This window comes from Zophobas morio, unplaced genomic scaffold, assembly GCF_036711695.1.
Source record: "Zophobas morio isolate AGI-343-1 ecotype UQ-CSIRO unplaced genomic scaffold, CSIRO_AGI_Zmor_V1 ptg000024l, whole genome shotgun sequence".
NCBI lineage: Eukaryota > Metazoa > Arthropoda > Insecta > Coleoptera > Tenebrionidae > Zophobas > Zophobas morio.
Genome location: NW_026972129.1, coordinates 11,539,387 through 11,552,848, shown reverse-complemented (window position 1 = coordinate 11,552,848; position 13,462 = coordinate 11,539,387). Strand labels below are relative to the sequence as shown.

The following is a 13,462-nucleotide window of genomic DNA, read 5'->3' as shown; positions in this document are numbered from 1 at the left end:
TCGACTGAAAATGAGAGCTGTGTGCTCTCGAAACATGTTTTGACAACAATCCCATCTTGGGATTAAAATATCAAATAGACTTTAAGGCGTTTTTTCTATTCCTTTCTATTTTAAGCATGAGGAACGTCCACTGGTTTAGCAAAGTCCTTTTTTTTACTACATTATTGCTTCGGTGTTTTGAAACCACGTATTTTTCGAACTGATAAATATACTGACAAATTAACTTATCTTTAGGAACAGGATGTATAAGTAGGAAATCCGAAGTTCATTTCCTTTAATTTTTGGTTGTTCATCATTCATCAATGTTTAGCAAAGACAAAACGTTATGTTTCATTATTAAATTTCAGCCGAGAAACATGTTAAAATATATAACTTAAAATACATGAAAACAAAGTCGAAACTTTTTACCACATCCGTAAATTCACACGTTGAAATTCACAGATCGACCAACAAAATGAATAAACAACTTGGTTTTGGTTTATCCATAAAAGGACAATTTTTAGTTCACGTATGTGGTTTTATATCTGGGGTGACAGACCTACTAGTCTTCGTTGTTGGAATTCATTTAAGTATCTGAAAGTGAACAACTGCCTAGGCAACGAATAGCTTTGTTTATGTACATTTGAAAACGACATTCAAATAGTGGCACTACTAAAGTAATCAAATTAACGGTAAGTATTGAGCGGTTAATCAAATGGAATTTGCGAGCAAATAGATTATATAGATACACTGCAAAATCAAATTAAACAAATTGTGTTAAATGTGTTAAGTATATTGTACAGTTATTCATACAGTGTGGAGGTTTTATTGTCGAGCATAAAATTATTCAGGGTGCATTATGTTATTTTGTCGTGAATGTCACCTAATTTGACATACCGAGTCGTTATTTGGCATGCGAATAATTCCAAGCTCATTTTAAATGACACTAATCTAAATGGAGTTTGCTTGTTCCTTATACTCATTCAGAACATCATCTTCCACGTATCAACTTACTGAAGCAAATATGTTAAAACCAATTTTAAAAGTAGTGGAAAATAAATTTTCTGAAACAGAGAAGTGAAAATTTTAAAAATAATTAACAACAATTTTAAAAGAATCTAACGTTGATAGCGAAGGCAACATTTCATAAATTAAACCGTTTATTTGAAACAAAAATTGATAATAATAAGTTTAAAACATACAAAATATGAATTGAAAGATTTTGTTGAACACAAAATAGAGTGACATCGAGTTCTGGGTAATTAAGTAAATGTAATGACGTCGAGGTTGTTACACTCTAACATAAACTCACATGTAGGTAATTGAGATAGGTAAATAATATTTTGTTAAAACTTTGTAAAATATTTCATACGCTGTAGCAAACATGTGATAATAAATAAGGTACTGCCACACAGATATCATTTTTAAACTGCAACAGTAGCAAAGTAGAGATTGCGATCTCAGAAAAAAAATTATATTTATCGTGGCATAGAAGTTCCTTTTTATATCTCGTACGATTATTAACCTCGACTACGCTTCGACCAATAAACTTCTAATTCAGTATAAAAAAAGAGGAACCTTGATAAATAAATAAATATTTTCAACTACATACTCAGTTCGTAATAGTGGTAGACGTATGATTTGAATTGTAGGATTAAAAACTTTCTAAGAGGCTAATGATTTTTGCCGAAACCATAACAGAAATTGTAATGTGATAAAAACAAAAGGTTGTCATATTAAGTTGAACAATTGTTATTTCATCAAAAAATAACACATGACCTAGTCATTGTTATGTTCGTTTGATTTTAGCTTAAACCGAGTGTCCTTTACTTATATTAATCTTTAAATGTTGGTATATATTTTTAGCTAAAATAAGTTAGTAGAGAATTTGATAACATAATTCGTTAATTAAAAATAAATAACCCTTCTGATGGAACGGTATGAAAGCTTAACTTCAATTGTAATTAAGTGTATTATGTTAGGCGAAGGATCTCTCGTCGAACAACCGTAACACAACTCTGGAGTAGATAGTCCTAAGTTTTTTTATGTATGTATTAAGTAAACACATGCGCACTAGATTTCTACATATTAAAGCAAAATTCAAAGTTTTAACCAAAGAATACCGCTTTCGAGTTTCTAGTTTCTGGCTGCTGCTTCCACACAATTTTAGCGAGTAATATTTCATGAAATAATTGCTCTCACTAGCACGGAGCCATTTGGTAGAGTTCGGAGATGTGAATCAGTGTTTCGTGTTGAAATTAGCTTTTAAACAAATCCTCAGGAGCAAATTATTTCAACGGAGATAAGTTATTCCCACAAGATTTTAATACAACAAGCTAATTTTTATTTCTGATGAGTAAGATGCTTTAAGAATTTTTAATAAATTCATTTGAATCAGAATACATTTTTTATACATTTTCCATCAAAAATCTTATTTCATCGAACAATAACGAGATTATCGAGACTGGGGTCGAGAAATTACTATGGGCACATAAAATTCAGGATTAATTTATCGCACAGCGTACTCCAAGACATTCACCGACTCGTTTTCAGTTTGGAGGAAGTTTTTCTCGCAGTTTATCTGAATATTTCAGAAAGTTTTTCCCGCTAATTGCAAGGGCAGACCGAGGTTAGACTGAAACATATTAACCCCTCCGCCACCCCTTGTGCTCATCTCCACAATGGCTGTTCGCCTTAACGCTTTCTCGCTTCAACGAGAAACTCGCTTAGTAAGCTCATTTGGAAGTCGCGGCTTCAAGATTTACATGTGACTAGGCTTTTTAGAGCGGATGCGGTGCTTCTCAATTCGGACTTGTACATTCCTACCCACTTTAGATGTCCTTTAAATATATAGCCTCAAAGGGATTACGGAGTGTTGCCTGAATTTTTATCTGACTCGTTTGTGGGACATTGGTTAAAATTTAAATCCGCAGTAATTTTACGGCTAAATTTCAGCCACTTAAAGGGCCTCCTTTATGGGGAGATAAAATTTCGTTACAGCTTTGCACTAAGGAAAGATAAAAGTATCGTTTCAACAAAGTGTTCCACTCTATTTTCGTTTTATCTTATTTTTTCAATTATTTGTCATATTTATGCAAGGAATGCCAATGTAATGTAATCATGTTCCAGGAATATTATTCTGTGAAATATAATATACTTAAAACACGGCGAAGTCAGCTTTATTGAATTTTTTACGACGTCGGTTAATAGTGTGCATATACAATAATCTTACGAGAGCTTGGTGCTTTTATATGCTTTTCATGTACTTTGATCAAGCTCTTGTATTCAGGTCACCGTAGTAGATACTTAGGTGTTATCAGGTGTAGCAAACGTTCCAACAATCCAAAATATGAAAAGAACGTAAAACTTACTGCAGCTTTTGCTGTAATACACAGTATTATTTCCGAATTTTAAACATTAAAATTAACATTTTAAAGAGACACCTTTTAGGAACATACTGTTTGGTCAGTACAAACATATGAGTATGACATATGATAATTACTGCCAAAAATACCTAAATAATAACTATTTATTGTACAAGTGAGTCACATTAGAATTCACCCACGCAAAAAATGTGTGAATGACGAGGATGCGTAGCGCCTCAGTGAATTCACTTTTTTTAAATGGGTTATTTATAGTATCTCACGAGTGTAATATCTTTATCCGACAATTGAAACCAATTAAAATAAAAATAATTTACTTAAGTATAATTTTTATTTTTTTCACTAGCAGCCTGGACGCATGCAAATGTCGACTCATTTAGTGGTAGCAAATTCAACTTTTGCTACCACGGGTTCAAAAAGAAAAATTGAGGTTATGTACGCAATGTTTGATGTGATTATTTCTTAAAAAATGAACAAATGTGTGCTACAAACATTACTTGAGTATACGCGTGGTAGTTGGTAGACGGTAGAAGATCAAATGATTAACTCAGCGACAAGTATAAACGATTTTCTTTGTGTTGAAGATTTAGATCAAGTTTGATTAGAAATCAAAACAAAATCACGTTGCGTCAAAAAATTGAACGTTTATTTTTCAGTTTATTGTCTTATGGTTTCTACTAGTGAAAAAAATAGTATATTAACCACGGTTGCAAAGCCACTTCTAGACCTCGCACTTAGAGCCCTCGACGCTGCGCGTCTCGGGTTCTAATTTGCGCTCGGTCTAGAATGCTTGGCTCTGCAACCTTGGCTAATAATATACTATTATGTGAATGTAAGTTTTTTTATGTTGATACTATGGAGGTGCGTTTATACGTCAGTAAAAAAACGAAAGAGTTGACGTCGTTTTAGTTTTTGGTGGTTCTTGTTATTTATCCAGAGAAACTCATGTACAAGTAAAGTGTTTCTAAAGATATTTGGAAACAAAGTTAAATATTTTCATAGCACTCTTAGTGGGATATAAATGTCCCTACCATAAATGTTTCGAAGCCCCGCGCCGCAGGTCAAAATTTTGCACTTGCACTTCATTGCATGCGGGCCGGATTCAAAGAAATTTGTAGGGCTTATTTCGTAAACGTATTACAGTTAGGTTAAAAAAACAGAATTTCAGAAATTATACTTATATTTTATAAACTGACCAAAATTAAAACAAAGTAAATTATTCATTGTCTTCTTCGTCGCTGCTGTCATCTAAATCCATAACAAGTTCACTAACTTATTGCTTCCTGTATTCTTTTTCTATTGAACCACTCATTTCACCAATTATTTTTACTTGATTCCTAATTACATCAATGGCACTAACACTAAATTTTGGATTGTTGTTATTTTAATGTGATTTTAATATGGACCATATCATTTTAATTGGGTTAAGCTCGCAGTGATAAGGAGGTAACTGCAGAACATAATGACGGTGTTTCGCGGCCTTCTCGTCGATAACATAGCTTTTATTAAATTATTTTGTGCGAAGAACTTCTAGAAGCTGTTTTTTGTTATAGTGATCTTCGTAATATAAATCTTTTTCTTCAAAAAATTTCTTAATTTCTTCTTTTCTCGATCCAGAATTTGGATTTTTTTTTGTCAGGACAGAATAACTTGCTTTATCCATTACAATTATGCTGTTGACTGACAAATTTGGAAGAAGTTTAGTGGAAAACTACTCAAAAAATATATCTCCCGTCATCTTACCGTGGTAGTCAACTTTCACATCCTTAATATTTTTCCCGGAAAAACACAATCCTTCCGGAATAAAACCTTGTTTTAATCCGGCGTGTAAAATTATTATCCGTTGACCTTTCGAATGAGGCACATTTAAAACACAATTTGAAATGATTTTGGAGGCTTTCACGGTCGGAGTCAACATCTAATCGTTTCCCGGGTTGAGAACGTGTCAACTGAATTTTTGGGCTCGACGTTTCCCACACTTTCGTAAGTGGCATCTTCAGGTTCAGGTTTGAGAAGATTAGGAGGAAGTCTAAAAAGCATGGGTAACTCATGGGGGCAAAGAATGAAGTTGTGACCTCTTTATAGAGACGTGGTGGGGGAAAACGTAGTGCTTGAAGTTAATTGGACGGCTCCGGATGGAGTGGGGGGAGATAAACGAGTAATTGCATCTAGTGTGGGCTTCCAAATATTTGATATAGTATTAATTAATGCCAGTATAAGGGGATTTATGGAATTCAATAGCTTCACGGATTTTCCGGTCATAGAAATGTGGGACTTTAGACAGGACTTTGGAGTTTTCATACAGAATGGTGTGACCGGTTTCATGTTGGTGTTCTTCTGTCCCACTCTGCTGCAGATGTTGTCAACAAATCCTTTTTTTTTGACACGTCATGCAAATCGTACCATGTTTCATAGAGAAAAATAATTCTTCTATCCTCTTCCCTGAATTTTACTGCTTCACGAAGGTACTTATACGGTCATTCCATTATTGCTTTTGATTTTTTCAACACATGCCTATTTTATTCAATTTTTCTTAGAAATGTTCGAATTGTTTCAAGGCAACACTGCAATCCAATAAACTCTTCTCTCTCTTAAATGATTTTTCTTACAGTATGCGCATGTTCTTCTACTTTCAGTTTTTGAGAGACTCCCTTATCCACTCTTTCCTTTCTCATTGCAAAACCCGATTTCACAATGCGCCCTACAGATGTGTAGGGAACTTTCGTATATTCGGTTGTTATTTAAATTAATTATAGCACCCCCGTTGTTAACTTCGAAATTCTTTTCATGATTATCCACTGCCCCATATTCAAAATCTACTGGTACGTCGTTTTCGAAATTAATTTCTTCATTTTCAACATTTAGACGTCCCATTTCTTCAGCACTTACTTCATTCCATGGTCTCCACATGTCTACTTATTTTCACCACCTTTGACTGATCCCAGTTAAATATTCCTATCAACTGAAAGCTACCGAGGTACTACTTAGCAACGATCTTTTATTTGCAAATCTAGGGTGATTAGTAAGGGTCGTTTGTATAATTTTCAGAACAACAAACAAAGTTAAATTCTTATTTAAACGTTTATCAATAAGTATTTAATCTTTCTAACGAAAAAGGAGATTGCTCGGGGCTCGATACTTTTATGGGCATTAAGCTCAATACCCGCAGTTGAAGGTTGACCAGGAATTAATGACACTCTTAAAGTGATTCTGTTCTAACTACAGAGTTTCATTCATGAATTCAATTTCATATCAATTATTTCATATCAAGTACTCGATGTTGAAGGCTACACTCAAAATATTTGCAAATGTAGACATATCAAGGTATAAATTTTAATAAATTTTAATAAGTTATCTTATAGCATGGCTACAATATTATTAAAGCTCAGGTTCATGAAACTTATTATTTCATACCTTGAAAAGACAGACACGAGGTTATAATAAAAACCAGAAGTGAACTGTCCGAGAGCTGTCGGAATCAACACTATATCAGTGATACCTCGACTTATAGCTCCTTTTTTCCTTCCCTTTTCCTCGGCCACAGCAGAGACGATTTTGATTTTTTACAGTAATTCTTTCCTTGTTTAAAATCACTGTACTAATAGCGAGTGTATTATTCCCACAACGTCGAAAAATTCAACCCATTGATTGTTGACGGGTTTAAATGTTTCAATAATTTCATTGTGGTTTTGCGGCTGTTGTAAATCCCAAAATTATTTGTGCTAGATCTTGACGAACAACTTAATATCATAAGGCTATTCGTGCTAATTTTGTTTTTGGATAACATGATCCTAGTATAGTTCGCCGAAAGATATAGTGCGGTTATCCGCTTTACAATGGTAAACGCACTATATCTTACATCATACAGGGTTGCTGAAAAGTATGGAAGCAATTGAATATCACGAGAAGGGTTTATCAGAGCTCAGAAATTTGATACACAAGTAAAAACATTTGAACTCTATCCTCTGAAATGTTATTCAAATTTGCATTAACATTTCTTTTGGAGATACAAGGCGAACTTGATTTTATTTGAAAAAATCATTTTTTTCTGTATTCAGTGATGTAACACATGCCTTTCTTTATTTGAACTAAAAATAAAAGAAAACATTAAAATAATACAATTTAGAAAATGTGAAATTTATTTGGTGTAGGAAATGTTGACTTTATCTACAGTAGTCCTTTACCAATTGTGCGTCGATAGATAAATTAAATAACAGTTAATAATAATAATTGTAAAAACGATACATTTACTGAAATAAAACAAAAAATTTAATATTTATCCAAATTGTATTATTTTAATATTTGGTTTGCCTTTTATTGCAAATAAAGAAAGACATATGTTACATTACTGAATGGAGAAAAAAATGCTTTTTTAAAAAATATTAAATTTAGCCTCTCGTGCTATTGTATCTCCAAAACAAATGTTGATGGAAATTTGAATAATATTTCAGAGGATGCAGTTCAAATACTTTTAGTTTGGTACCAAATTTGAATGAGTTCTGATCCACCGTTCTCGTGATACTCAACTCCTTCCATATTTTTTAGCGACCCTGCATACCATACTTTAACATTGATCGTTTTCAACACGAATACATACCATATAAAGCAATTACCTGATTCCTTTGTCTTTTGGACGGGCTTCGGAAGTAATAAATTGCTAGTCGAGCTAGACCGATAGGCCAGTGTTGATATAGTGATGGATAGCAATTCAAAGAGAAAAACAATTAGAACTTTTAATCAAATGTTCTATTTGAAAAATTTCACACAAAAATATTGGTTTATCAAATTATAAAAAAATCTAAAACATTTGTACTCACTCATACTTAAAACTTGAGCGAGCATTGAGTAGCTCATGATGATGAAATAAATGAAATGGTCGTATTTACAAAGTGTATCTAATATAATTTTGAAAATCTGGGGTGTTTTATTTATAACACAAAAAGTATTAAATATTAAATATACATTTATCTAAAAGCACACCCTGGGATTCAGGTTTCGCTTGTATTCCTGTAATAAGTATTGTTTTACTTACCTACTAATTTAAGTGCAATAGTTGAAGGAAACATTGCTGTGGAATTCTTTTGACAAATATTTTTCAAATATTCTACAAGATGAAAATACCGGTTTTTACTCCCCGAACGTAAGCTAAGAAAATATTGTAATAAGGTTCACTTTCATGTCTTCTAGACGTTGATCTCTTATAAGAGTACGAAAAAATAGACCGTCTGTCTGTCTGCCGTCTATGGCGATTTTTATTAAACAGCTAACCTTTGAAACTACCGAATCGATTTTGTCAAATTTTATATCGTCTATGGTAAAACGCTATTCATAACTTGTCTGATCATCCCTACCAACATTGTAATGATGTCAACTCACTATGTTACATAGTATGTTATTTAAATTTTATAAAATAACATAATTCTACATGGGTGATAACTTTGAAACTGCAAACTCGGATGCTCTGATGTCTTGCAAACGTTTTATAATTATCGTTATAAGCTTGGTAAAAATTTATGGATTTATCCTACTTTCCCCTTCTAAAAAGTGAGTCCCAAAATTTACCGAAAAAATCTTTTCTAAAATAGACAAAATATACTTATAATAATAATAGGATATTTATCCAATGGACAAGTTGTCCATAATAGGATACAAAAATTGCATAAATATTTATATACAATTATAATCAGGTAAATATAGTATAACAGATAAATACTGACTAATTTGTACAATCACTAGTAAACTGCTTTCAAATATATCGACTTTGTTGCAGGTTTCATTAAACGAAGAACACATATAATTTACTCTAGAATAGGTATACATAATACATATTAGTTCTGGAAATATAAAATGTGCCCGGATTTCTTAATTTCAGACCACGAATATGAAAAGATATTTTGCTTAATCAAATTTTATAATTTTTCGAAAAAACTAAATACGTTGTACTGCGGAGGAACGAGGGATGTTCTGTCTAAACAACCTTAGACTAAGACCCGATTTATAGAAAGTGAAGTTAAAGTTAATTCGCGATTAACTTTTAACTGAGGTCCGTTGCGAGGCAACGCGCATATTTTAACCAATCACTGGCTCATATTCCACATTTTAATTCTCTGTTAAACTAATCGAGGATTAAATATTTAACTCGCTGTTCTATAAACCGGCCCTTAGTTTCTTAAAATTTAGAATGTGCTTTATAATTATCATGCAGATGATGAAACGTTAATCAAAGTTTGTTTACCAGTTTCGTAGATAAATTGAAGCCGTTATCCCTAAGTAAGTACATATTATTAAATAATTAGAAATAGAAATGTTTGTACTGCTATCAATTACAGTTATTTTACAATGCGCGTCACAAATATACAAGACATACGCATATAGTACTTGACTAGATAAAATATAAAAGACAAAATACGTGTTACGTATTCACAAACTACATTTAAATTAAACGGCTCGAAGGAGTAGAAACCTGTTTCTAACATCAGTTTCTTCAGCTGATACTTAGAACCTTCCAACGTTCTGACGCCATCAAGCAATTTAGTGTATAATTGGAATCAAGATCAAGTTTGTGTCGACGCTATATGTTCATATATGTTACACCGTTTTTGTGTTTGTGCGGACCCTCTTCGACGATTATTTCCCTAGTGGAATCACTTCTGCACGTTTCCCTACGATGAATACTTTCCCAGCATCAGGTGACTTTCCTTATATCTGGTTTCCATATGACATCACTCTGTAGAAGTTGGCAAAGTATACGATTTTTACTGTTTGGTGTGTGCCTGCTTTCTTGATTCTTCTTAAACAGAAAGTGCTTTATACAATTTCTTACAGATATCTTCTGTGTGTAATGACCAGTTCAGTTTTGGATCTAACCATACTCCTAGGAACTTAACTCCACCTTGCTCTACTTCCCTTCTAAAAGTGAGTTTTTCTGATTTTTCTTCATTGATCTTGAGTTTATTACTTGTAAAACATTGCTCTATCTGTTTTACTGTAACTTGAATTTTGTGATTCAGCTCCTCTCCATTTTTGCTTTCAGTATGACTGAGGTATCGTCACAATGCAGACAAACGGAGCCTTTTTTTATGTCGATGTCGATGTGGTTTATATAGATTACCATGATGGAAATCTGAAATCCGTTTCACCTCGACTTTCCCAAAAAACAATTTGATATTTTTCGAGACAATGAGATTTCAAAAGCGTTAAAAAAGGCCTTTTAAACCCAAAAAATAGTAGGGGTATATTGTTTTATTAGGAGCAAAAGTGTTACTTTTCGCAGCGAGTTCTGTAAGTTTGCAATACAGACGAGGCACGAAAAGGCACTTTTACCCCGAATGAAACATACTACTAATATTTTTTCTTCAAACGTTTCAATCAACTTAAAATGTAACACATTTCTTTTTACATAACCTCACTATCCCCGGTATCATTACATCATACCACCACACAACCCGATAATCAGGAACTACATACCATGAACACTGTTTGCAATCAATTCCAGTACCAAGTGCGCGTAATAATCTCGATATATTGATAGCAGAAACAAAGGCGGCAGAAAAAGTTACTTTTTATGACGGCGTCAGAAAATACGTATTTTACTACATATTTTTCTGACGTTTGAAGAAAAATGTAGTTTTTTCAAGAGAATGTCATGTGATAGACTATTGTACAACTTTACTCAGGTCGAAATTGAGTACTGCAACCGTCTAATGCAACTGTGATTTGTGCTAATGCTGTTTTATTCTATTCTTGATGGCGGTTTAAAAAATTTTTGAAATAGCTGGCAGGAGAGATATGAGTTTGTAGATTTGAGTTTATAGATGTTTATAGATGTACTTGTCTGACTTTGGCGATCTTCATTTCTTCTAGAAAATATATCTTTTTAAAGCTCTTGTTTATGATGGGTTAGACAATTATTCCATCCACATTTTTACTTCCCGAGCATAAGCTAAAGAAGCATTGTAATTGGTCAACAAGTTTTTTGGATGTTTTATGACGCCTAGAGTACGACAAAGGAGGTCTTGGATTTCCATATGTCTGTCTATCGTCTGTCTGTACCTGTGTGGACTTTTATTAAATAGATAATCTCTGGAAGATTATCAAATTTTATATGTACGTCTCTTAGGAATATCATGTAGATGGTAAAACGCGAAATTTTATGAAATAACATACTTGTGGTTTATAAATCCGCCTTTAATTTTTACACTGGGCATCCAAATTTTCGCAAACAAAACATCGGAATTGTATAAAGTTCTTTTATACAAGTACAAACCACACAGTAATCCTATCTCAATAAGATAGAGGCCATCAAAAAAACAATAAAATTTAATAATTCGTTCTGATTTTTAATTACCTGCCAAACTGCTTTAGGTTTGTTGTCCGTCTTTTGAGTTTCATGTTTTCTCGACTTTTCATGACCCATAGAGCAAAAAAAAGGTCTCCGTTTCCGTCTGTCTGTCTATCTGTGTCGATTTTTATTAGACAGATAATCTCCGAAACCACTGGATTGAGTGTTGTCAAATTTCAAATGTATATTAGAAATACTATGTAGATGGTAAAAATTAGCCCAAATTACGTTAATCATCCCCACCAACAATTTGATGACGTCTTTTTAAATAATTCAATTTTTGCAAAAATTATCACACTATATTAACACTAACTCAGGACTAACTTCAGGCTAGGATGTCAGTATTCGGACCGGCGGTCGCACGTTCGATGCCAAACTTGCCAGTTTCTTTTTTCTCTCTTGCGCTGTGACTAGTATTACCTATATTGAATCATTTATTGATCAAATTACGAAGAAGTTATTCCATTTCATCGAAAATGTGAGAATATGCACGTCTTTGTTTAATATTGATAATATAAGAATCATAATAACAATATTCGAAACATTTTGTTTGATTTTGGCTTCATTAATAGTAATTTTAGTCCTCTGTTTTGAGGAGAAAAACAAGTTCAAATCTAACAAATTTCTAAGTGAAATTTTTTATGATGTAAGCCATTGTTAGTTTCAAACTACTATTTTAAGAAAACAATATTGTTTCAAAGAGAGTTATGAGAGGTAAGGAAATAATAATAAGTGGGACAATTCTTCTTGTTTTGATGAGTTGCTGAAAAGGCAAATCAGATATAGCGAATTAATTCACAATTTTTCTTGAATACGTAAGAGCATAAATTTTCAGATAACGTAAACCCACACTTAATCAAAACTTTACTTTTAGTTAGCTGGGTTTTCACTGGTTTATTTAATTTCACAAACCGAATGCCGCCCTATTCGGCTTTCATATGCAGCCCTTACAATTTCAGCAGCAGCCAACGCGTAATATACACACCAGCGTGAGCAGTATTGTTTGTTGATGCATTTAACATCCCACCCAAATCTGAAAGCCTTATTATACCAAATGCAATCTTTGGAAGGAGAGCTAAGCTGCTTACGTCAGAAGGCTTTCACAACACGATCTTTACCGCACCCTTTCGCACCCATTCGTTTTTGATAATCTACAAAATCAGAGGTTTTCAGTTTACTGATGTGTTTTTAGTAGCTACAGTTGATTTTATAGCATCGTATAAGCAAATTTATGTTGGAAAGAACTTAATTCGACCAATCTGAAATCAATAAAGTTTATTAACCATTGCTCTATATTTCAACCAAAATCCCCCTTAAAACGGTTCATTAATTTTGTGCTTCCCTAAAAAAATAAACCGTTAGAATCGATTGCAAATATTGACTTTAACGTTTCAGTTGCAGGGATAATTAGTAATGATGATATGGAGTTTGCAGCTGCTATTTATTAGTTTAGTAGCTTTTAATGTACTAACTTGTTCTGCGTATTTAGGTATTAAAGTTGGCGTCCCATATAATATGATCTTTATTGTTTTCAGTTAGAACCTGCAATTTAGTTATTTACTGCAATAACTAATTTCAAATCAGAATTATTGTAGGTACTTGGAAGTTCTGAAATTTAATTAACGCACCCTGCATATCAAGTTTGAATTCTCTACCTGTCGACAGTTTCTGCTATAAAAGTATTTTAATATTTTATAATTAAAGCCATGACTGTTTCATGGAAATGGAGGTTCGTAATTCTTAATGTTCACTTTGTTCC

General features: G+C 32.9%; 1 protein-coding gene across 3 annotated transcripts in view; it reads left to right on the top strand.

Annotated features, from left to right (window-relative positions):
* Fife (fife) overlaps positions 1-13,462 on the top strand; it is a 295,802-nt gene that overhangs the window by 88,708 nt on the left and 193,632 nt on the right. For 2 of the 3 annotated variants that reach the window (XM_064064183.1, XM_064064186.1), the window contains exon 3: positions 10,188-10,277. The exons of the other annotated variant lie outside the window; for it this stretch is intronic. In XM_064064183.1, coding sequence (XP_063920253.1) covers positions 10,188-10,277 — 90 coding nt within the window. The remainder of the gene's footprint in view (positions 1-10,187; positions 10,278-13,462) is intronic. 3 annotated transcript variants of the gene reach the window in all.